This window comes from Pogonomyrmex barbatus, unplaced genomic scaffold (genome assembly GCF_055798465.1).
Source record: "Pogonomyrmex barbatus isolate J1 unplaced genomic scaffold, ASM5579846v1 scaffold19, whole genome shotgun sequence".
Lineage (NCBI taxonomy): Eukaryota > Metazoa > Arthropoda > Insecta > Hymenoptera > Formicidae > Pogonomyrmex > Pogonomyrmex barbatus.
Window position 1 is genome coordinate 1,471,193 of NW_028297115.1, and position 22,885 is coordinate 1,494,077.

General features: G+C 36.4%; 3 protein-coding genes across 11 annotated transcripts; 1 reads left to right on the forward strand and 2 right to left on the reverse strand.

Moving 5' to 3' along the window:
• Window positions 1-3,241: 3,241 nt before the first annotated feature.
• LOC105429318 (uncharacterized) lies at window positions 3,242-18,230 on the reverse strand. 8 transcript variants are annotated; one of them, XM_089075581.1, is made up of 17 exons: window positions 18,082-18,230; window positions 16,615-16,935; window positions 14,213-14,310; window positions 14,043-14,116; window positions 13,694-13,961; window positions 12,665-13,576; window positions 12,220-12,571; window positions 12,002-12,138; window positions 11,843-11,923; window positions 11,578-11,748; window positions 11,229-11,498; window positions 10,941-11,124; window positions 10,680-10,751; window positions 10,190-10,471; window positions 8,477-8,647; window positions 7,934-8,323; window positions 3,242-7,485 (listed from the first exon to the last, which is right to left on the reverse strand). In XM_089075581.1, exons 2-17 carry the CDS (start codon window positions 16,877-16,879, stop codon window positions 7,238-7,240), a joined length of 3,975 nt encoding a protein of 1,324 aa, XP_088931707.1. In that variant the 5' UTR covers window positions 16,880-16,935; window positions 18,082-18,230; the 3' UTR covers window positions 3,242-7,237. The 8 variants fall into 8 exon arrangements, with proteins under 8 accessions (XP_088931707.1, XP_011640508.2, XP_088931708.1 ...); XM_011642206.2 differs by having other exon boundaries at window positions 17,966-18,224; XM_089075582.1 differs by lacking the exon at window positions 18,082-18,230 and adding an exon at window positions 17,343-17,975.
• A 724-nt stretch (window positions 18,231-18,954) lies between these two features.
• Window positions 18,955-21,070, forward strand: Sirt4 (NAD-dependent protein deacylase sirtuin-4). Of its 2 annotated transcripts, none has more exons than XM_011642204.3 (5): window positions 18,955-19,028; window positions 19,581-19,684; window positions 19,805-20,072; window positions 20,213-20,495; window positions 20,582-21,070. In XM_011642204.3, exons 1-5 carry the CDS (start codon window positions 18,994-18,996, stop codon window positions 20,921-20,923), a joined length of 1,032 nt encoding a protein of 343 aa, XP_011640506.2. In that variant the 5' UTR covers window positions 18,955-18,993; the 3' UTR covers window positions 20,924-21,070. The 2 variants fall into 2 exon arrangements, with proteins under 2 accessions (XP_011640506.2, XP_011640507.2); XM_011642205.3 differs by having other exon boundaries at window positions 18,975-19,028; window positions 19,596-19,684.
• Window positions 21,057-22,358, reverse strand: eIF3h (eukaryotic translation initiation factor 3 subunit h). Its single transcript, XM_011642202.3, has 2 exons — window positions 21,975-22,358; window positions 21,057-21,892 (listed from the first exon to the last, which is right to left on the reverse strand). Exons 1-2 carry the CDS (start codon window positions 22,235-22,237, stop codon window positions 21,145-21,147), a joined length of 1,011 nt encoding a protein of 336 aa, XP_011640504.1. The 5' UTR covers window positions 22,238-22,358; the 3' UTR covers window positions 21,057-21,144.
• Between the last annotated feature and the right edge of the window lie 527 nt (window positions 22,359-22,885).

Genomic DNA, 22,885 nt, shown 5'->3' on the forward strand with positions numbered 1-22,885 from the left:
TTCTGGGGTTTTCGAATTCGGCTCAGGTCGAACGGATCTCGAGAAGGCGAACGTGGATTCCATCCAAATGCGGGAAAGGAGAATATCTCGGTGCGTACCAGTCGCACCTCCTTCACGGCAATTCGCCATATTTTCTTTCTCTTGCCATTTGCAGCGTGTGCCCTCTGGTGTGTAGAAGCATAGTAACTAACGTTCAGCAAAAAAAGTAACTTTGTAATTGCTTTGTAACATGATTGGTTCTTCTTTTTTATTAAGTCTAAATGTATATATAATTCAATGATATTAAAAAATCTTACAACAGTTGCAAAATTGCTTTTTCTGTTGAATGTAGGCAGAATGTAAATAGATAGACACATGTGTCGATATCTTTGAATTCTGTCGGTCACGTGACCATTTTATCATATTAATATTTGAAAATTCGGAAACGAATAAAGATGCCAATTCGTGTTAATGCTCGATGTTCATTTTTAGCCTGAAAATAGATCACGTGATCGAAGTGGACGCAGAATAGTAAAATTTGAATGGTCACTTTGGTCACATGATCTATTTTGACGTTGAAAAATATCAGCAGCCAATTTGGAAGCGAAAAATGACATACAACAAAAGCTTTGCGAATTTTTTAGCTTTGTTGTTTAATTTTTCCCTACAACATAATATTTGCCTAATTTTGAAATTGTAAAATTCACAGGAAATTAATATATCCGATATATTACGTAGAAGTGTAAAAAAATTCTTGAAATAGCAGATTATTTTTCAGCGATGCTCAAACGGCTATGATAACTAAACAGATTAATTATTTCAGGAATTTTTCTATATTTCTACGTCACACATTTAATATGGCTGCGACGAGAGAGCCTTAAAGCAATAAGTGTTAACATAGCACAGCATCAGCCTTATCATTTCCGATTAAGGGTCGGCAGGAGTGACGGGCTAACTCCGACTTGATCTAAAATGATTATCTACTCTTTATTTATAGTGCAGATATATATGTATTTGTACTCAATTATATTTTGTCTTATAGAAACGATGTTTCATCATGAAACTTTGCTAAGATAATTTCTTTTACAATTACGAAGGTATCTACAGAATCAATTTTGCAATTTAACTCTTAAATAATTAAAATAAATGTAACTATCTACTCCTTATTTACAGATGTATATTTGAGTACACCCATATCATCTCGTAGAAGCAATATTCTGCCATGAGTCTTTTTCTACGTATTTTTTATAAAATTATGACTCTTGCTACAGAGCAAAATTTTGCAATTTGGCTCTTAAAAAAAATTTACTATAATAGATGAAAATATTTGCACCTTATTGTCCTATAGTGCAAATCTATTTACGCATAAAATGAATTATTTATTTTCACACATTTTTCTTACAAAAATCACTCTGTAGCTTTCATCAGGCAAATATTCTGATTATAAATATAATTATATAGCTTTGCCGATTTGCTTTTCTCGCAGTATTTTGACCGTAATATGGGTGAAAAAGAATTCATCTCCGATAGAGGTCTCCACAGTCTCTCCGCTGACCCTTAATTTTAATGACTAATTACATTTAAAAATTTAAATATTTTATCTTATTTTCTCGAAACATATTAGTCTAATATTCTGATTTCTTTTTTATCGATAAAAGTGCCTTTAAAATTACTCATAGCCAATTAGAAGGCTTATAAATTACTTTTAAAGATATTTTTATCAATAAAAAAGGATTTAGAATATAGACTATTAGAGTTATTTTTTTTACTTGAACTTTTGGTACCATTTATCTTTTTTTTTCTCCACATTGGACAAAAAAAGAGAAAAGATGAAGGATACAAATTCAACTAAAAGTTCAACTAAAAAGAACTAGCCTATTATTGATTTCTTATAGTATCATAGTATCTTATAGTATCTTTGGAATAAATGACAATTCAAATTTAAATTTAATTTCCAAACGTACTTACCGTAAATACAGTGACTTCAAACGCGATCTATGGTGGTTCACTTTTAATCCTCATATTGGATCAACTGTACTCAATAAAATGGGGTAATGTGTGTGATTCCGTTGGTATTACGTGTTCTCCATTTAAGATGCCTTCTGTTTAAGGTTCTGCGCACAATGGAGCAAATATTAGGAACAGGAATAAATAATAAATTTTGAAAATAAAAAATTGGAACAAAAATTAAACATAACGCACATCAAATACATATAAGATGTATCTAATCTTTAACCTTCCTAATTTTAAGCTCTTAATTTTACAACAAATGTAATTTTGATAAATGTAAATTCCAAAATTTAACATAATGTAGTAAACGGGTAATGAGAATCAGCGTTATTTACGTTGTGCAATTTACAATTCTTTATTACAATTTAAAAATGCATAATATACCTTTCGACTCTTTGTTTGAGCCATTCTCAGTGTATACAAAAAATAAGGATAGAATACCGTGTTCATCCGACATGCTCACTAACGTTAATTTCGCTAACTCGAATTATCAGTAATTCGAACTAGAATCGAAACGTATGTTATGCATTATTGTAATAAAGAATATAAATTGCGCACTGTAAACAGCGCTGATTCTCATTGTCCGTTTACTACATCGTATCTAATATCGAGAATCATCTTATTAATAAAATCAAAATTCAACATTTATTCCTATTCCTAATATTCCCTCCATTATGCATTAGGATTTACATTCGTACCATGTGCCTGTTTAATATTTGACACCAAAGATAAAGTGATTCGAAAAACGTTGCCTGCGTCAAACACATCTCTGATTGGCCGATTTGCATTTGGAGTCTGGTCTGGTAGAAAGAAGTTTAAAGAAACAGACATATGTCTATTTTTTATTGTTTATTAATTTTAATATCGGTCTAATTTACTCTTTATCCTCCTCTAATCTGTAAAATTAAAAAAAGATAAAAAATGAAATCGAGATTAAAAAGTTAATCTATATCATTAGAAATGAACATAATCGTTAAAATCATTCAGAGATATACATAAAAGGTGATGACCGAAAAGTTAAATAAATCTTAATAAAATTGATCGATGACTCAGCTTTGAAATTTTGAAGATATGTTAATATCAAGAAATTTTGAAAATACATTGTCAGTCCACAAAATAATTCTTCCAATTAATTATCTTCCAATTTCATGAGCGAATGATATCAGATAAAAATGTTTTAAATTCGACTTTAATTTTACAGACCCTTTTGTCACGTATGAAATGATGGGGATAATAATTGCAGCTTCTTGAATTTATTTGTGACATTTCTCTTTCTCGACTTCACGTAATATAATATTCAGTAACTTTATTTACAAGTAATCGATCCAGTGCAGAGAGACTAAACGTACTTTAGCATTTGCTCGGGAATCGATTTATTTACAAAAATGTGTTTTTCGACTTACGGAACAACCCTTAAGTCCGCGAATGCATCGGACAAGTGTCACGTTTGCAAATATCTTCCATTTAATGAAAGCAGAAGTATAATCAATGCGATTGCATCTTATAAAAAGATTCAAGTGAAAGTCTCCCCTCGTAGCCCTCCGCCCCTCGCGCAACTCGGTAATAATTTTGCTACTTTGCCTCATCTTCTACCAAATATTGGCAAATAAGCTTCGTCATTGTCATCCAAGGACATATAAAGATGAATGTACAAATGAATGCGATACACTCATGAAACTTAGCAATATTTTCTCTCAACATTTGAAAAATGGAGGATTTTACTCCAAAACGACGTTACGCCAATAAAGAAAGGAAGTACGGAGCCAATAAAGAAACGTGAAGTACGAAGCCTTCAAATTTTCATTTCAACATTCAGAACGATCGGCTCTCGACGTTTTCACTCGTTCCGCTTCAATATTTAACAGTAAAACATCTCTAAAATGAAATAAAAATTGCAAGAGAAAAATGAACGTAAAAATTACAAAAGTATTGAATCGTTTTAATTATCTTAATCACAATCGATGTTATGATTGTTTTAGCCGATCATTCTTATGTCAAAATATCTTTTATTGTTAACTGAACCTTATTAAAAAATAATGGAAAAATGGTTTCATTATTTGTATCTCTATCGACAAATTGATTTTTACATCATATATATATATATATATATATATATATATATATATATATATATATATATATATATATACATACATACATACATATATATATATATATTAAATTTATCTCGGTACTTCGCATTTCTTTTCAAAATAACGTTGGCATAACAAGAAATTCCAATCTCTCCCTCATTCTCGCTCGCTCTCTTTATAAATTTGAAACATTATACGATTTCCGGTGTGACACTGGCGTTCAGATATCATATGATTTAAATTTCTTTCACTTTTCGTTCCAATATGCTTTGTACACTCATGGACGCTCGGGATAAGCCTACAGTCCTACATCGGTCCGAAATACAATCTGAACAATCGATTTGTTTGCATGATAAGAAACATCAATAAGCGGCAATACAAAAACAAAACCTTCTCTTTTTTCTTTCTGTCGTGCGCGTTTACGTACAAGTATCGTTTGCTATACAATGCATTTTCCTCGAACGCAACGAGAACATTTTTACTCTAATGTTAGAGTCCCATAAGCCGTCTTGCATTTTTCGAAATTTCGCGACTTGTAAAATTCGTAAAATGTTATTACGAATGATTTACATGTGACATGTTCGTAATCGTATTATCTATGTGCAAGTTGCTGTCAACATTCATCTTTCAATATTATATGTATATATATAAAATATATATATCTTTTTACATATTTTATATATATCCCATTATATTTAACACAATACATATTGATATATCGATTAAGAATCTAGATTGTTAAATGTGGATTACAAATATACTGTTGCATATTGAAAAGATAAAAAAAGCCATTATTCATAAAATATTATCATATTGGAAAGAATTCTCTTTATATATTGAATAATAAGCGCACAAAAAACCGTTTATCCTTATTTACATAAATAAAATGCTTAATTGGATAACCAGATCCAGCGTGAGAATAAATGCGTGAATGCAAATCAATATTTGTGGCACTATCGCAAATAATGTTTACATCTAACATAAAATACTTTGATCACACATTTTTTTTATCAAAATTATAATGCTTATAGTACTATTAGGATACTTCTCGTAGTATGTATTACACAAACCTGAGTTTGTCATTTTATGTGCAAGCATAAAATAATTATAGAAATAACTAAACTTTATTTTCATCTTAAAATTTTAAATATGTAAATTTACTTCGCGTTTCTTATATTTTCCGCATAATTATATATGGTTGTCAAGAATAAGGATTATCATGTATGCAATAAAGTAAACTATATGAATAGTTAATTAATGGTAAAAAAAATTAAAGTATGCAACTTGTTTATATGTCATATAATTAAAAAAAAAAAAATAAACAAATATTACGTTTCCATAAAATAAAATGTTCTTTTATTTTTTCCTTTTTTGTACCAAATACTACGCTAATTATTTTGTCCCTTAAGATATAATTCTTGAAAGTGTAAAAGCAAAATTGCATGCTTGATATTAAAAAATAAAAGAAAAATGCAATTATTTGCGCATGAGACTCTAATATATATATATATATTTATATAGTTAAATATTAAACAATATTATCTTTTTTCGAAATATGAAACAAAGTAGTTTTAATAAAAAATCACCATTTTAAAACAAATCCGATATATTTATCCATTGTTTTATTACGCATAAATCTTGAGATAATCAAATAAATCGAAAGCAGTTATAGATCAGTAACAATATCGACATCTTCAAAGATATCTTGTTTAATTCGATACCTTGTAGACTGATGGAATGTTTCCATTTTTTTTTTTTTCCATTAATTCTGCAAACGATTTTTCTATATATCTTTCGAGCTTCTTTATGAAGAAACAGTTCGGTTTATATATCACTTTCGATCAAGATAATGACATCGCACGCGCTCTTCTACACACGAGAAGTATATATTATATATTTATTTTTATAATATACGTAATGACTTTTTTGATGTCACATATTCATCGTTTTATTTCGTACGCTTTTCGTGTTAATAAGGTCGCATTGTTTTGCATTAATACGAATAGAATATTAAATACGACATCATCACTTTGTGTAAGTAATTGTAATCAGGTGCTAGCTTGCAATTCACAAGTTTGAGGAGTCCGCGTATTATTTGCCTAAGGGTTTTTGCAAGTCCCATTATAAACAAGCAAGCGACAATATTCTATAAATAATACTAGATTAAACGTATCAACTATCTAGATCTTATTCTTGCTGTCGACAACGACAAGTTTTTGTATTAGACACATACGCAGCGTATAAACTATTTTCATGGCCTGCTGCCATGAAATAGGATAGCGGCAAAAATATCGTTTTGCTCCGTTTTAAATTTAAGTAACACGCGTAATCGCGCAACATTACTTTGCAAATACGTGCCGTTGCAAAATACAGTCACAGTATATTCCGGTGACTTTAATCGTTCTGTTAATCGTCGTGAGAAAGTGAGAGATCGGTAGAAACATACTCCGAATGAAAGCATATCGAAATTAATCTCTTAAGTCGCCAGATAGTTTTCAGAATCTCGTTAAACAATATGAATATTGATGAAATAGAAGTACATAAGAAACTTGCAGTCCTATCTTAGGCAAATAGATCTTATCATGTGTCGTTATTTAGAAAATACGCATATTAAGCTTTAACAGCTTGTCGTATAATCAACAATAAGAATTTTCACATTTTCACTTTTCAGTCTTGTAAACAATACGTTTTCGTAGAAAGCTGTCCACTTCTTTGCTCTAACGCGCTTCGTTCTTAATATCATATACTATTCTGTACATTTGTAGTTTCTAAATTCCGCAAAACTTGGAAAATTGGCTTCATAAACAATATCAGCGATCTTTTTCGACGAAAGAAGATCCCTTGAAAAAAAAAAAAAAAAAAAAAAAGTACCGTCCAATCGATTAATCGGTTCTAATCAACTCCTAATCAAAATACATGGCATTACCCCGATTAAACCTGTTGTCAATACGAAGACTTGATAAAAAGATCTACATAGGCGAGCACCATTTTGTAATTTAGCGATATATACCTAGCATCCATGGGGGATGTCACACAGGTGCTTCGGACGTAAAGGGAGATGTACCACGAAGAATACTGGTTTCTCGACCAGTAATAACGTTATCAATGCGATTTCGTGCTTGCAAAATTGAAATAATTCGAGTGTCAGTATCACTTTAGTTATGCACTATGGTTGATGCGTGTTGATTTCTTTCGAGCTCTTCCAACGACAGGACGTTCGTTTGCGCAAGCTCCGGAAGCTTACCAGCCCGTGCCTGAGCGAGAAGTTCTGGACTGAACCATCGCGCGAGCTGATTAGAAGTTGGTGAAAGGTCACCTCCATTACTGCCCACGAATCCAAGGCCCGGTGAAGATTGACGGCCGACTGCCATGTTCAACTGCTGCGATCGCATCGCCCGGCCGTCTGTATATAATATTTATCAATGTTATAAAAATATCGTTTTAAGAACAAAAAGGCAATTATTGCTACGCATGCGAATTAATTGCACAAAGTACAATAAAAAACAAAATCTATTTATTATTTATATAAACTAACGGTTCTCTCGTATAAAATTCCCCAGCATAAAATATTCCAAGTAGTTAATAATTGTTTACTTTGTTTAATCCAAGAGATAATGTCAAGATAGAGTTAAATAAAGGAAAGGGCTTGCTAGTTTTCCGGTTTCTGAACACCGTTGCATGCAATTTGATTTGGAACAGGAGATACACCTGAAAATCAATGTAAATAGGATAAGGAGGGATTTCAAGTTCAGCAAATATTGATGTTTACGAAAGGTTGAAGTCGGGGGATCATTCGACTTGTTAGAAATTGTTTCAAAACATTCTTAATCGCTACTTGATCGAATCATCACCTGCGCGATTAGAATTGTAGTTTTGACTCATGAGAAGTTGCATCGGTGTATTTACAGCTCTCTGCGGCGGCGGTTGTTGCGGCGGTTGCATGTTAACGGTTCCGTGCGGCGATTGTTGCATGTTAGCGAGATGCGTTGGAACTTGCTGCGTTTTCATCTGAGTATTCATGGGATTTGATCTTTGATTCATAATCGAGTTCTGCGCTACGCTATATGGTGGGACATTGACATGTGGTAATGAAGTCGCCATCGTGTGTTTAGATCGTGCTGGATTGCCATAAACGTTCGGTACTGTTCTGTGCTGCTGTTGGAATTCCGCATTTCCCGCATTATATTGGAACTGATTGCTGTTCGTGTTACTGTTATTACCGCCTTTCACTATAGGTCGACCTAAAATTAAAATTTTTGTGACATTAAATGTAGTCGATAACTAGATTACATCTTATTCAAAAATATAAGTCTTCCAAACAATATCTTACAAAAATACATGTAAGATTTTTCTAATAAAAAATCCATAAATTTATAAAAAATTAAGAAATAAACCTGGATGTTGTTTAAGCGATGGATTTGACCATGTCGATTGAGCAGGTTGCGATCGCAACGCGCTGTGTCTCGAGAGAGCTCCTTGTGCAAGTAACTGAACCGCAGACTGCATTTGTTGCATCTGAGAAGCCTGAGCTTGAGTAGACATTTTCGGTGGTTCATTGCTGTTTCCTATATTTACAATACAAAATGATTATAACGATATGACTCAAGATGATTCAAGACTGATATTTATAAAATAAAATGCAAACATTAATGCTTTTTTGATATTAATGTTATCACTTTCCTTTTTCTTTTAAAATATTTGCAATGTATTTGTAGGTTTGACAAAAATTTTTATTCAAAATTAAAAGATGAAATTTTGTGCCAATATAATTCATATAATTCATATATTTATGCAGTTAGATCTGCATATTGGCTAAAATAATTTATCAATAATTTTTATTATCTATGTTTTCTTACTATATAATTCACATAAATTATCTTATAATTACTCTGATATATTTGCATAAATCATATCGCTAATATTTATCATCAAATTTATCATTGTAATAATTTTAATAGTAATAAATGCAGCCTATTAGTTACATATTTATTCATAATACATTAATTTTTTTTTTAAAGCACACATGCAATTTAGACAAGCATGAGGATTAGCAGAAATTAGGCGGCATTATTAAAAAAACAATGCGTTCACATATATTGACGAAAAGACGTAACATCAATGAAAGGAAAAATGTGAGCATGTGTAAATAAAAAAAAAAAAAAAAAAAACAAAAACAAAAAAAAAGAAGAAAAGTTAAAGCAGATGGGACAGATCAATAAAGCATTTTATTATAAAAAAACCTATTTCAACATATTGTTCAAAAATGTAATAAATTTATGTTAAGAAATGAAGAGTTTGTTTTATAAAGTGCTTTCTTTTATCACACATAAAAATAACATTTCAAAATATCTGTCACATTAAAGAGACATCTTTCAGGCTTCAAAAGCACCACGCCACGGACAAAGAAACAAAACAGCTGCTTTTCAGTATAACAAAAAAATAAAAGAAAGAAAAGTATAACTTTGAATAATGATTAAGAATTCATTATTTTACGAGACATCAAATGTGCACTTTATGAAACTCCTCATCCATGTAACAGCACAATTAGACATTTTCACCGATTGTGAGTAAAGTAGCATTTTGCAAATCAACGTTCTCTTTTTCGTCCAATGATGTAGATGCGGTCATTAAATTTTCGTCTACCAACGTTTCGGATGATTTTATTAGTGCCTCATCAAGCGAGACACAATCGTTGTTGTTGGTATCGTTAGCAACATCTACTACATCAGACTTTGTTTTTGCATCGTCGTTTGCATTTTCATTAATATCAAGGAAATCATTTTCCTTCGTTGTGCTAATTTTCGAATTATCTTCCGTGTCTTTTTTCTGCTGTAATGGACTCAAGTATTTGGTCTTTAATGCCGATTCTTCCGTCTCGAGAGTGGTATCGTTACTTGTACAATTAACTGATTCAGGAGAATTCAGAAAGATCATTTTAAGAGTTTCATTTTGTACTTGATTGACAGAATCAGAAAATTTAGAAGAATCAACGGGAGGAGCCGCGGTATGCGTCTGACAATTATTTTGGGACGTGCAAGAATGAGTAACATTTCCATTAATTGCGGAAGTGATAGAAGTTGTTTCTACTAGGCAGAATTGATTCGCACCATCAGGTTCCTTATCAGCAGTCATTTTACGTAAAACCGAGGTTGGAGTGAAAGCAAGCGGACTCGCTGTTTGCTTAGCTGGCGAATTAACAGGGCTCGATGCGCGCTGCTGCTGAACTTGTTGCTGCTGTTGCTGCTGCTGTTGTTGCTGCTGCTGTTGATCCTGTCGCTTACGGAAATTCTCACGCTGTTCTTCCAATTTCTTCTTAATTAAAGCATTTTGCATTATAGACTGAGTATGCATAACAATTTCCCTTGGTGACGGTACTCTATGCGGCATCACTGTTATAACAATTTACATACATTTTTAAAAATATTTTTCTTAGCTAATATCGCCTAACGCACAATTTAAATATTTTATTAAATAATATGCATATGTATGCCTCTATGTAATATGCCTCTTTCTCAAATTTAATAAAAGATATTTTTCTGTTGAAGAAAAAACATAAAAAATTAAAAAGTACAACGTTTATTGTATTTATTATATTACCTGGATGTTGTACTGTTAAAGTACTAGGACTAGCTGCTAAATTTGGTGATATTATCGGAGGTGGACAATAAGCTGCATTCCAAGTACAGTACAAACTCATTCAATTTAATAAATTTAATAAATTTAATAAATTTAATAAATCTGAGTTCACAATTTAATAAATTAATTTGAAATTTTAAATTGCTTTTTAATCAGCCTTTAAAAGAGGATAATAGAAAATTCGAAAAAAAAAAAAAAAAAATCTCACAAAGAACATTTTACCGTTATTCATAGGAGATGGAATCCTTTGCTGTTGTTGTTGATACAGCATCTGTTGCAAAATGTGATCCTGAGGAGTAGGTGCAGCGGGATGGGGATGCGGACTTATGGTACGAGGTGTAGTGCCGCCATACATTTTCAAAATATTCACTAGAACTTCACGATGTCGATGCTGCATAGCAGGATTCTATCAAAGATTAATATAAAGAAGAGAATATAAGAATTGTACTATATAAATTCTAAAATAAATATATGCAGCGTATCATTGATATTGAATTATGGATAACTAACCTGCAATTGTTGTATCAAATGTTGCCTGGTAATTTCCCCTTGCTGTAAACCTTGAATAATCGCTTGTGCTTCCGGTCGTTGTAAGAGCTCTTGACTCGACGGGATGTTATTTATCATCATTTGCATCTCCGCTGGCACCGGACTGACACCCAGCATCCGCTGATTGCCCATCATCATTGATAGCATATCAGAATGTCGTTGTTTATGCTGTTGTTGTTGTTGTTGTTGTTGCTGCTGCTGCTGCTGCTGTTGTTGCTGCTGCTGCTGTTGCTATTAGTATTACATATATATTATTTATAAAAATTAATTGCAGATAGAATGTTGAATAAAATGTGACTGATAATCATACTTGTATTTGTAAGACTTTCATTAGATTCTCGTGTTGCATTTGAGCCTGATGCGGATGTTGAGTAGGACCAAGAGGACCGACGTGATTAAATGTCGTAGTATGTATTGGTTCCGCGGGTGGTTGCTGATGTGGCATCGGTGACGGTTGCGTTTTCAGTTGCGAAGTAAGTAACTGAAAGATGAAGAAAAAAGAAAAGTTAAAAATCAAATCATATCACATCATTCGTTTCAATTAACATAATAAAAAAAATTACAATACAACTTACTTGCATTAATGTTACAGGTTGTTTCTGAGTAATAGGTCCGTTAGCTGCAGGCACAGCTTGTCCTCCAGTCACTTGAGCAAGCTAAAAGAAGAAACAGTTCGTTTTGACATGTTCTCTTGTAAAATAAAATAAAGTTAAATTATTGTATATCAAACTTACCAGTTTTTTAAAAGCAGAGAGATCTTCTTCAGTCTTATTCACACGGGGTGCATCAGTCGAAGTCGCAGGTGGAGGAGCACCACCCCGCATACGTGCTTCCAATTCTTCCAAACTATGCACAACTTTGCCACCAACTTCTAGAAAGAAATTTATGTCCATCATATTTCACTGTAGTCTTTTGATGCCGATATTTATTATCTAAAAAATATTTATCTTACCCAAATCTTTAATAGAACAATTTTTCATCATAGGTATAGCTGTATTACTCGCATCACCCTGGCCATTTTGATTCGGCTTATTACCGCGATGTAACATCTCGAGTAACTTAACGCCATTCGTGGTCGTGTTAGCATTATTGGTCGTATTGGCCGGAGAAATCGGAGCAAAGTAAGCGTTCGATTCAGTCACCGATGGTATTTGAATGTTTGGCTCAGTAATATCGTTCAATAAATTATTCAACAATTCATCTTGTATAGAAGCTCTACGACTATCCACCTGCTGAACCGGGCTTTCTCTTTTAAACCATTGGCTAAATCGAGAACCGGTACCACTGTTCGAGCCAACCCCATTCTATGAGGAAAGAAATCGCTTGAATGATGCAAGGAAGAAACGAAATAATTTCAAAGGCGTCATTACACGAAATAGATTAAAAAGACGACTTACCGTCAACAACCCAGAAACGCCAGGGAATGTATCAGACTTCAAGAACTCGTCCAGATTAAAATCGGGATGCGAGTCCTCTTGATTCTGATTCGCACTGGAGTTTTCTCCCGATTCGGACGTCGTAGTCGGCTCGGTACTCTCGTTGGCATCGTTCTCTTTATTCTGAATGATAGATTGCTCAGCCTGCTCGGAAATCGGAGAATGTGGCGCTGGCACGGCATTCATAGGCTGATCCATGACCGTCGGAGTGCTGCGTCCTTTAGGACCCGCTGAGTTTTCACTCGATTTATCGTCCCTCTCCACAGCATTCTTTTTGCCTCGTTTCTTCTGTGCGGGATTTTGCTTCTTACTCTTCGCATTGGAATTACTACTGCTCACCGCTTTCTCCTCTGGAATATCCTCGAAGCCTCTAAGCTCAATCGTATCATGTTGAGACGTAGGTCCCGAGCTGAACCATTCCGGCTCGTCCGTATCGCGAGTGTCACTGTAAGTCCGTCGACGATCGTTGCCGAATCTCTTCTCGCGTCCACGATCCTTATCGCGATCCGTCTGATGATTGTTCCGCTCATTTCGCTCCACTCCCCCCCTATCGCCGCGATCACGCTCCCTCTCGCCGCGGTCTCCGTAATCCCGACCGAATGATCTCCGCTCGAACCTCTCGTCCCGCTCGCGCAGACCATCGCGACCATCACGTTCTCTTTCCCGCATATCGCGATCCCTGTCCCGCTCCTTCCCATCACGATTATCTCTATTATCACGATCACGCAATGAACCACCAGCGGCTGTGCCTGATCTAAAACCATAATCCGCACGCTCAGGTTCGATCTTTTCGTTCTCCGCTCTAAAGTCCCATATATCTCGAGTCAAAATTCTGCCGCTACCGATTCGACGAACAGGTTCACGATGGCTGACCTGTAAAGTATTTCGTAATTGTGTTTATAAACAGAATACAAAGCGTTGTGTAAATGAAGTTGCAGAGATAAAGACTATGTGTTTCTCGGTAAAACAAATCGTGAGACAGCCACGTACCTCTGCTTTGCCAATCGGACTCTCCGGACGTCGGCTTGGTGGCTGATTCACGTTAACGAAACATCCCGAATTAAAACTCCTTCGTTGAGGGCTCAAAACGATACCATCTTGCTCCTTACGTATTCGATCTCGTGGATCGCCATTACTACGTCGCTTACTATGATTCTCAGTGATTTGATCACCACGTCCAGTCCTTTCTTCTTTCGGGGGTGTATCGCTACGTTTTCTATCCGAATGCCAACGTTCTGGATCCCAAACGCCTCGCGAGCTGCAGGAGAAAAAGTTTTCGCGCGATAAAATCGCAAATCGTCGATAATCTCGGGAAATTTAAGGGACTCTCGTAACTCACTTATTATAAGCGATGTCTAGGAATGGAGGCCTACGTCTGGATAATCGTAAATTTTTTATCAGCATTAATTCCTCCTAAAAACAAGAACGCAAATAGTACACACAACACATGTTTATACGGCCGGTTATTATTTTCATGAATTTCAATAACGCTCGCAGAACGATATTTACCCGAGAATATTGAAACTGTGGTCTAGAACGGCCTACTTCCATGATCGAAGCGTCAGTCACCTCACCGGCCACCGACATCGATATAATGGCTTCATCTCCTGTAAAACAATTAAGAAAATAAGGCAATCGCAGAGTAAAAAGAAGAAAATAAACGAACGGCTTCGCTCCTGAACGTCATCTTGAATCTCTCTTGAATCAAAATTCATCGATAGCGATCCGCCGAGAGAATCCCGAGAGGTCGAAAAAGATCTTTTTCTAATCGCGCGGCTTGTCGAGAGGGTGTCTTAGAGGTCTTGTCTTCGGGGTCTTGTCTCTCTCGTACTTACGGAAAGTCACTCGCTTTAGAGGATTAACAGATTTGTTTTTCCGGAACCAACGGCAGGCTCTGGTTTGCATAACCAGGATGTCCAAGAAGGGGGACCCGGTCGGGCCGACCAGCGGTCGCTTCCGCGGCCGGCGGTACCAATTCGAGCCGATAAACCGATCGACGGCGATGAGTCTCATTGTAAATCGTCGTTTTGCCTTGCCCCGAATAAGCCGAAAAACCTTTCTTATCCCGTCGGCTGCTCTGCTTTACCTAACGTTATCGCCGTGTTTTCTCCCGGCGCAACCGTCCCCGGCGATGTAAACAAACAGGGTGAAGGGCGAGCGAGGGTCAAGAAATTCCCGAATTGAAATTCCGTCACGAGTACGTTAATCCGCTGCGAAGTCAGTCAAGAAAATGAGATTCTCCCGCGAAAGATTTGTCTCTAAAAACCCTGCCTCCTCACAGAGTCGATTTTGGAAAAAAGGCTCCAATGAGATTTAAATATATTGAAATCCTCTTTACTCTCTCTCTCTCTCTCTCTCTCTCTCTCTCTCTCTCTCTTGAAATTGGCGAAACGATTCTAGATAGAGTTGTCGTTCGAGCAGCTGCAAAGCAGTTTGGAAAAACAAACTCTTGGTCTTTCTTCCCGTGTAAAGAAAAATGTAAAGAAAAAAATGTTGCTCGTCCGATTCTTTATCAACGTGACAGGCGTGAGAAAATTTCGCGTATATTTCTATTAACGAAATGATTGCTCGTTAGGTGTATTAGTCAGGTTCTCTATGTAACCGCTGCCTGTATATCACTCGCACAACTCGGATATGGAAAGAATATACCGTCGTGTAAGCAGAGTACAGTAAGCAGACTGGCTGACTCAAACCGTCTTCGAACAAGATAACACTTTCGCAAACCAATCAAAGCCTTCCTGAAAGGATCCTAGATAAGTGAGCGCTTGATTGGCCCCACGGGGATGATTTGAATGTGTAACTGATTCTTGTCCAGGGGGAGATTTCTAGAAATCGTGATTGTCCTACAAACCCTAGTGCACATAAATAAACGCGTATGCATAAAGTAAATCCTACTGGATGTATCTAATATTAGAATGCAAACAAAACAATATCCTTGGCTCGATCCAGAAATTCGCTTGATCCGCTATTAAATCTGAATTATTTTGAAGAAAACACTGGAACACTTTGTCAATAAATTATTCATGCCATGAATATCTAGAGGCGAAAACAATGAATATTTATAAAAAAAAAAACTTGATATGAAGAATCAGTCCAAAAAAAAAAGTCAAATTAATGTTCAAAATAATCCTAATAAAAAAAGGAAAGATATCAAGCAGAACAATACAACGCAATATAAAATATTAAGTAGAATTACTTCTGTCCGTCCATTATACTCAGAGTTGATTAAAAAACAGAATAGATGACAAAGCGAAGAACCAAGATTGGCAAAAAATTTTGACTTGAGTTATTTTATCAATCCAAATTTGTGTAGCAACTCACAGATTATTCTGTAGCTCATTCACAGGTGAACTGAAAGGAAAATTTTCTTACAGAATACAAATTTATAGAATAAGACTTCAATTTTCAAGTTACTATCCATTTTTATTAATGTCGATTAATCTTAACTCAACAACCTTTCTATTTCAGTTTTAAGAACTTGAAAAATATAAAGAATAAACTAAACCGAAATTAAAAATGTAGAAGTAAAGATAAGAAGTGATTCTTTTCTCACAAGAATTGATAACATGGTTTCTCCGTCTCGCAGTCCTTCTCCGTCTAGATCCTTCTTTTTTAATTTTCAAAAAGTGCAATGCAATGCGGTTTAAAAAGAAAAGAGCAAAGCGCACAGATTTCCTCCTTTCAATGAGCATACTTGCGAGAGAATATTCATTGCACAAATAACAATGTATTAACAAAATTTCCATCTCTCTTTTTCAAAGCATCACATACATAACAAAAGATTAAGCGAATTTCTGTCTCGACTCAAGAATATTGTTTTGCTTGCATTCTCGCTCTTCGGAGAAATTTTCATTTCGAAAAACGAGAGAAGCGAGAAAGAAAAATAATATTGCCACTCAGTCGACTCGTACCTTCCTCCTTCTTCTTCGCCGTCGTCACTGTCGCTGTCACCACCGATGTCGTCGACGACGACGACGACGTCGTCGTCGTTGCCGTCGTCGTCGTCACCGTTGTCGTTGTCGACGCCGCCGTCGTTGCTGTCGCTGTTACCGCCGTCGTCGTCGTCGTCGTCGTCGTCGTCGTCGTCGGCGGCGGTGGCGGTGGTGGCGGCTGCTGTTGCTGTTGCTGCTGTTGTTGTTGCTGCTGCTTGTCACTTGTCACAGACTCGACAGACATCGTGGCGTTGATCGCGTTCGGCCTTCGTCGATCGGCGGAGGGTAGGATGCGGCGTCCTGCGCGGATACCGGCGTTTCGCCCCTTGTGACTCGTTATCTTTACCGGGATGTGATCTCTCTATCTCTATGTCCTTTCGTACACCATACACGAGCGGTGGCAGGCACGTTCACACACACACGCACACACACACGCATACACATACACATACATACACACGTACCACGCACAGAGTCCGCGCGCGCGCAACACACACGCACGCACGCAAGCACGCACGCACGCACGGGACGCGCGCGATCGCTAGCTGGCTCGCACGCCTACACGCGCACACGCGCACACGCCGCGCATACACAGAGAAACAGCGGTGCGCGCGCGCGCACCTGCCTATTGTATATACGTACTGATGGTTTACACCTCTAAAACTATATACATGTGTATATATATATATATATATATTGCTTAGTACTGCTTAGTATCACAGATTGGTTTGCCCCTCTATGTGTCGTGGCTCGACCAGCGATCGACGAAACCTCGATGGGCCGATGTGTACTTCTCTTCCCCGACCGTTTCGGAGAGACGAACGGATAGCCGAGAGGGAAAGAAAAAAATGAGAGAGAAAGAGAGAAAGAGTGAGAGAAAGAGTGAGAGAGAGAGAGAGAAAAAGAGACTCGAAAGCGAGGGGGATCTATTTGGTGCTGAATGAAAGAGAACTCGGATACGGAGCGTCGATACGGAGAGACAGAGACAAAGAAGGAGAATGAGAGGGGGGAGGGGGGAGGATGGAGTTTACACGGAAAGCTGCGCGAATGGATGTATTCTGGCGATTCCGCGAGTGGCACGATCGCGGGACTTTTCCGTCGCGCGTCGCCGAACGATCATCTCATGTCACAACACAGCCGCTCGTAGCGCGAGGAGCACGTCGCTGATCGCCGTTAGTCCATCGATCTCGTATCACACACAACAAAATAAACGGCTCCCCCCCAGTGCACGCACACACATACACACCACACGCGCGCGCGCGCACACGCACGCACTAGCTCTCACTCGGCGGTGCTATGCAAAAATAGAAAATGGCTGCGCGATCCCCACTTCTCTGTTTCCTCCGAGCCTGACTGATTTGCCCGTCTTGCCTTGTCTTGTCTTGTCTTGTCTTGTCTTGTCTTGTCTTGCTGTGCCTCGTTTTGCTTTGCTTTGCTTTGCCTTACTCTGCCTTGTCTCGCCTCGCCAGCTCGCCTTGCCTTCCTACCACCGTGATCCCTCGCAACGCAAAGCCGGACGTTTTCTGGCCGAGGGGGATCGGAAACAGGGAGACGGAGTTTACAGCAGAAGTTCCCGGAATATGGTGGAAAGGGAATACGGGCGGTATGTGCGAGGAAAGGCGCTGTGATCATTGAGGATTCGATGGGCCACTGACATTCGTCGACGGTTAAAGTACGTTCGTAATTGTCCGCCTAAAGCTTGTATTATCGCAGACGAATTAGGATTAAGATTAAATTGAAATTTAGCCAATTAGAGGATAGAAAAATTTCAGGGTTTGTTCTAATTGGTCAAATTTTCATTCACGATAGTGGTCAACCTATCATAATGACTGCGTTCAACAGAAAAAAAAAAAAAAAAGGCAGATCAGTGATTTTTCAATATGATTGGTCCTTGCTTTTAGATCTTCGTTGAATCTAAGTGTAGAAACCAATCATAATAAAGAATCACTGAACGCTCACTGATCTGTTTTCTCTGCTGAACGCAGCCAATCCTACTATCCATTTCTATCAATGTAGGCTGAATTCCGTAAAGCGCATATCGCGCATTTATCTATAGTTCATGCCATGTATAGCAAAATGCGCTCTACGGAATCCAGCCCTTATGAAGCATGTCTGTAATTGGCACGCGTTTGCAGACTGGCCAATCGAATCGTCGTATCTTCTGACCAATGACGATTCGAGAGTGCTCGAATTGTGATTCGGAGCATAGGATTTAAAAACCAGATTACACGACATTTCCATAAAAAAAGAGGGGATAATGTTGGTAGTAACAAAAATCCTTAGACAACACAATTTAATTTTTGTGGATTGGTGATACTGTAAGTAGTAATCTGTTAGTTGCGGAAGCCTTTTTGACATATGCGTGTATACATATGTCATATGACGTATATAAAGTAATAATAAAAGTATTTTCTGTAATAATAAAGTATTAAGTATTAACGTATTTTCTATAATAATAAAGTATTTTCGAAAAAAAAAGAATCGGTCCAATTAGAAAATATAAACCGTAAATATAAAATATATTGTAAAAAAAAATAAGGATGAAAAAGAAAAATAAGGAGAAGCAAATGGAGAAGGGATAAATATCAGATAAGTAAGATAAGTAATATTTTTATAAAATGGAAAAATAATTTATCTATATACACACTATAACTATAGATGTGTTGGATTCTTTTTTTCGATTCCTTTTTTCGAAAATATTTTATTTTAGAAAATACTTTATTATTATTTTATATATGCACGTCATATGACATATGCATATACGCACATGTCAAAAAGGCTTCCGCAACTAACAAATTACTACTTACAGAAATTAAAGTCCACAGAAATTAAATTGTGTTGTTTAAGGATTTTTGTTACCAACATTATCCCCTCTTTTTTTATGGAAATTGTGTAATCAAAAACCACATGCACATATCAATGTATAATTTTATATTTTATAACAGCGCAATAACTTATAGGAAGCAATATTTCATTATGATTACGAAATGTACTTGCCGTAATACGAAGCTTCTTACGAGTGTTTCGCTAATAGGATTATGTCATAAGTGTACGCAAAGTTTGGTTATGTCTGTTTAAAGGGCTCAAATGTTGTTTTGCATTTTGTACACTCAAGTTTACGCGATGACATCTTGTAACCAACGCGTTAAGATACCTGTCACTTTTTTAGCGCATCTGTCAAGCCTCGCGTTCGTCCCGAAATGCAACCCAGCGACAACGGAGGACGTGACACGGTTGAAGGAATTTGTTGATAAACATCGTCTGTGCGTATTAACTGGGGCGGGAATATCTACGGAAAGTGGTATTCCCGACTATAGGTCAGCCGAGGTCGGTCTTTATGCTCGTAGCAATCGCAAACCGATTCTTTACAAAGAATTTTGCAATAGCGAAGTAGCCAGAAGAAGATACTGGGCCAGAAATTATATCGGATGGCCAAGGTCTATCTCTCTGTTATTACAACATACAATATTCATTTTGATTATTTAAAAAAAAAAAACTTATTTATGTGATTGACTTTTTATCCAAGAAAAAAAAAATATATATATATATATATCTAATATTAGCTATATATTTACAGATTTTCCTCTCTTAAACCAAACATTACACATGAGATCCTAAAGGATCTGGAGTATGTTGGAAAAGTAGGATGTATCGTTACACAGAATGTAGATAATTTACATTCGAAGGCAGGAAGTAAAAAGATAATCGAACTGCATGGGACAGCATTCAATGTAATATGTCTTAATTGCAATCATAAGATATGTAGACACGAACTTCAAAAAGTGTTTCAGAAACTTAATCCATCTATGATCGCGACTGCTGAGATGATAAGACCTGATGGTGACGTTGAATTGTCACAGGTACATATGATAATCATGCTTACGTATGAGATATGCACGCAATGTTTTAAAAATGCCATATTCTGATAACAAAATATATTTAATAGACACAAGTGGAAAGTTTCAATGTCCCTGCTTGTGATAACTGCGGCGGTATTTTGAAACCAGATATTGTATTTTTTGGAGACAATGTATCACGTGACAAAGTACAAAGTGTGAAGGATAATGTAGAAAGTTTAGATGCTCTGCTAGTTCTAGGAACAACTCTTACCACATTTTCTGCATATAGGATTATATTGCAAGCAATTGATGCTAGAAAGCCAATAGCAATAGTAAATATTGGCAAAACTAGAGCTGATGAATTAGTAAACTTTAGAATAGAAGGAAGATGTGGAGATGTTCTATCAAAAATTTGGCAGTTAAATGTTTCGAAAGATTTTGTAAGATAATGATAAATACAAATAGCTTTTTAAAATTTTAATCACATGTATATTAGTAAAAATATTTTTAATTATATTTAATTATACTTTTTTAATTGATGAATAATACTCAATGTAAGAAGGTGCAATAAAAAGCAAATGCTTATTCTTGGAAAATTTTATCATTCTTTCATTTAATTCTGTAATCATTTTTCTGAAAGTTATAAATATTCGTAATACGAGTAATCTTATCAATGGGAAGATTTTGCCTCCTTTGCGTTTTGTAAACTTTGAGTAATATATAATTTTGCTAAACTCTGAGCGCAGAATTGTGAAATATGTTCACTGTACGTGTTGATCTGTCCAGCGACAATCATGGGATTTAACCTTGGTGGAACTGGCAGAGGTCTCATCAGTTTATTGATATCATCGTCAGGTAGAGGTGGTTCATCCTTTGCAGCCCTGGCGGCATTTTCTTGAGCTCTTTTGGCCAGGAGCCTATTTTTGTCTTGCTGCTGTCGAACCACCAACTGTTGATACCTGTTGAATTTCATCGCTTCCTGATTCAGTTCATCTACACGATCCATCAAGCATCTTAATTGGTTCTCCAATACTGTAGCAGTTCCAAGATCTAAATATTTCGTGCCTTGTTCTTCGGGAATCATCTCATCCAATTCAGACATCATGATATTTGTCAAATTACTATTCTTTATAACTACTGGAATCTCAACGAAGAGACTCTCATATCCAATTTTCAAGGTCCGCAGAGCTTCTGGAGTGAACTCGTTCTCCTTGTACATCTGTATCGCTTGCGGAGTGAGCCGGTACGCTTTAAGCGTCAAGAAACCTCTGGCAGATTTTGCAGTGTCGTAGATAAGCACAACAGACTCCTCGATGGAAGTCTGGTAATGATACTGCGACTCAAGTAGCGATAGATTCAGGAAGTTGCCAACGTCGGCGCTCTGATACCAACCGACGTGGAAGTGATCGACGTTCACCCTGAATAAAATAAACAAAATTTTCTCGTATATTCTAAGAAGCAACTATAACATTCCTGAATATCTGTGCCGCCGATACTCACCAACGCAGCCGCCGCATCATGGCAAGCTGGTATTCTTCCTCATCCATGATCTCGTCATTCTTGGGAAACGGGAAGCAATTTGTGATCTCCAGACGATTTTGCACAACCAAACCAAGAAGAGCGCCCTGGGCAACTTCCATGTTGCTGGCGGACTCCTCGTGACAGTGCTTCACCATCTTCATCACCACTAGCCCGTCGCATTGTACATAGTCTATACGCGGCTCCACTTCGGGTATTCTTCTCGATGTCGCCCTCGAAACCATTTTTTTCAATTTACTGACTTTGAAATAAATTCACACCACATGCAGCTAATCGACATCAATGAAGGTTAGTTAGGAAAGACAACGCACCGTTCATGACGTCACTATACCCTCTTCTATTCGTTGTGGCGTTTTCATCGATGCTTCATATCGGGTTTGCAGTCCCGATCTACAATAGGTGATTTAAGCCATAAGAAATGGACGAATCATAGTCGAAGAATAGGAGAATAATCGACTATGATTGGTCAATTTTTAATAAACTTAAGACTTAGGGCGGGTCTCATCAAGTTTGATTAACGCTACGGCCGGTTAATTTGGCCAGCAGAATTGCCAATAGCAAGAAACCTAAAATCGATCTTGATTCTTCCTAATCTATTCATGGCAAAGAGAAAGTGCGTAGAGTATGAATTATAATAAAATAAGAATATAATTTTTTAATATTTATATAAATATATATATATATATATATATGCTTTGAAATATAAATACAAATGTTTACAACAAGAAATTAGGTTAGAAATGACGAAGTTTTTATTTTTGCAATTGAGTTTTCAAATTTAACCCGCTGTTTAATTTAATCAGAATTGATAAGACCGGCCCTTAAATCACTTATTGTAAATCAGGACTAAACCAATTATATTAAAGGATTTT

Bases quoted from the DNA above. Each gene is read 5' to 3' on its own strand.
- Sirt4 (XM_011642204.3), top strand. From the start codon at position 18,994: ATGCGTGTATACATATGTCATATGACGTATATAAA. The intron at 19,029-19,580 runs GTAATAATAAAA...ATTTTATAACAG, and splicing joins TGTCATATGACGTATATAAA to CGCAATAACTTATAGGAAGC. The intron at 20,496-20,581 runs GTACATATGATA...TATATTTAATAG, and splicing joins GTGACGTTGAATTGTCACAG to ACACAAGTGGAAAGTTTCAA.
- LOC105429318 (XM_089075581.1), bottom strand. From the start codon at position 16,879: ATGTCTGTCGAGTCTGTGACAAGTGACAAGCAGCAGCAACAACAACAG. The intron at 14,117-14,212 runs GTAAATATCGTT...TCTTGTTTTTAG, and splicing joins CACAGTTTCAATATTCTCGG to GAGGAATTAATGCTGATAAA. The intron at 12,572-12,664 runs GTAAGTCGTCTT...CTTTCCTCATAG, and splicing joins GCGTTTCTGGGTTGTTGACG to AATGGGGTTGGCTCGAACAG.
- eIF3h (XM_011642202.3), bottom strand. From the start codon at position 22,237: ATGGTTTCGAGGGCGACATCGAGAAGAATACCCGAAGTGGAGCCGCGT. The intron at 21,893-21,974 runs GTGAGTATCGGC...TATTTTATTCAG, and splicing joins ATGATGCGGCGGCTGCGTTG to GGTGAACGTCGATCACTTCC.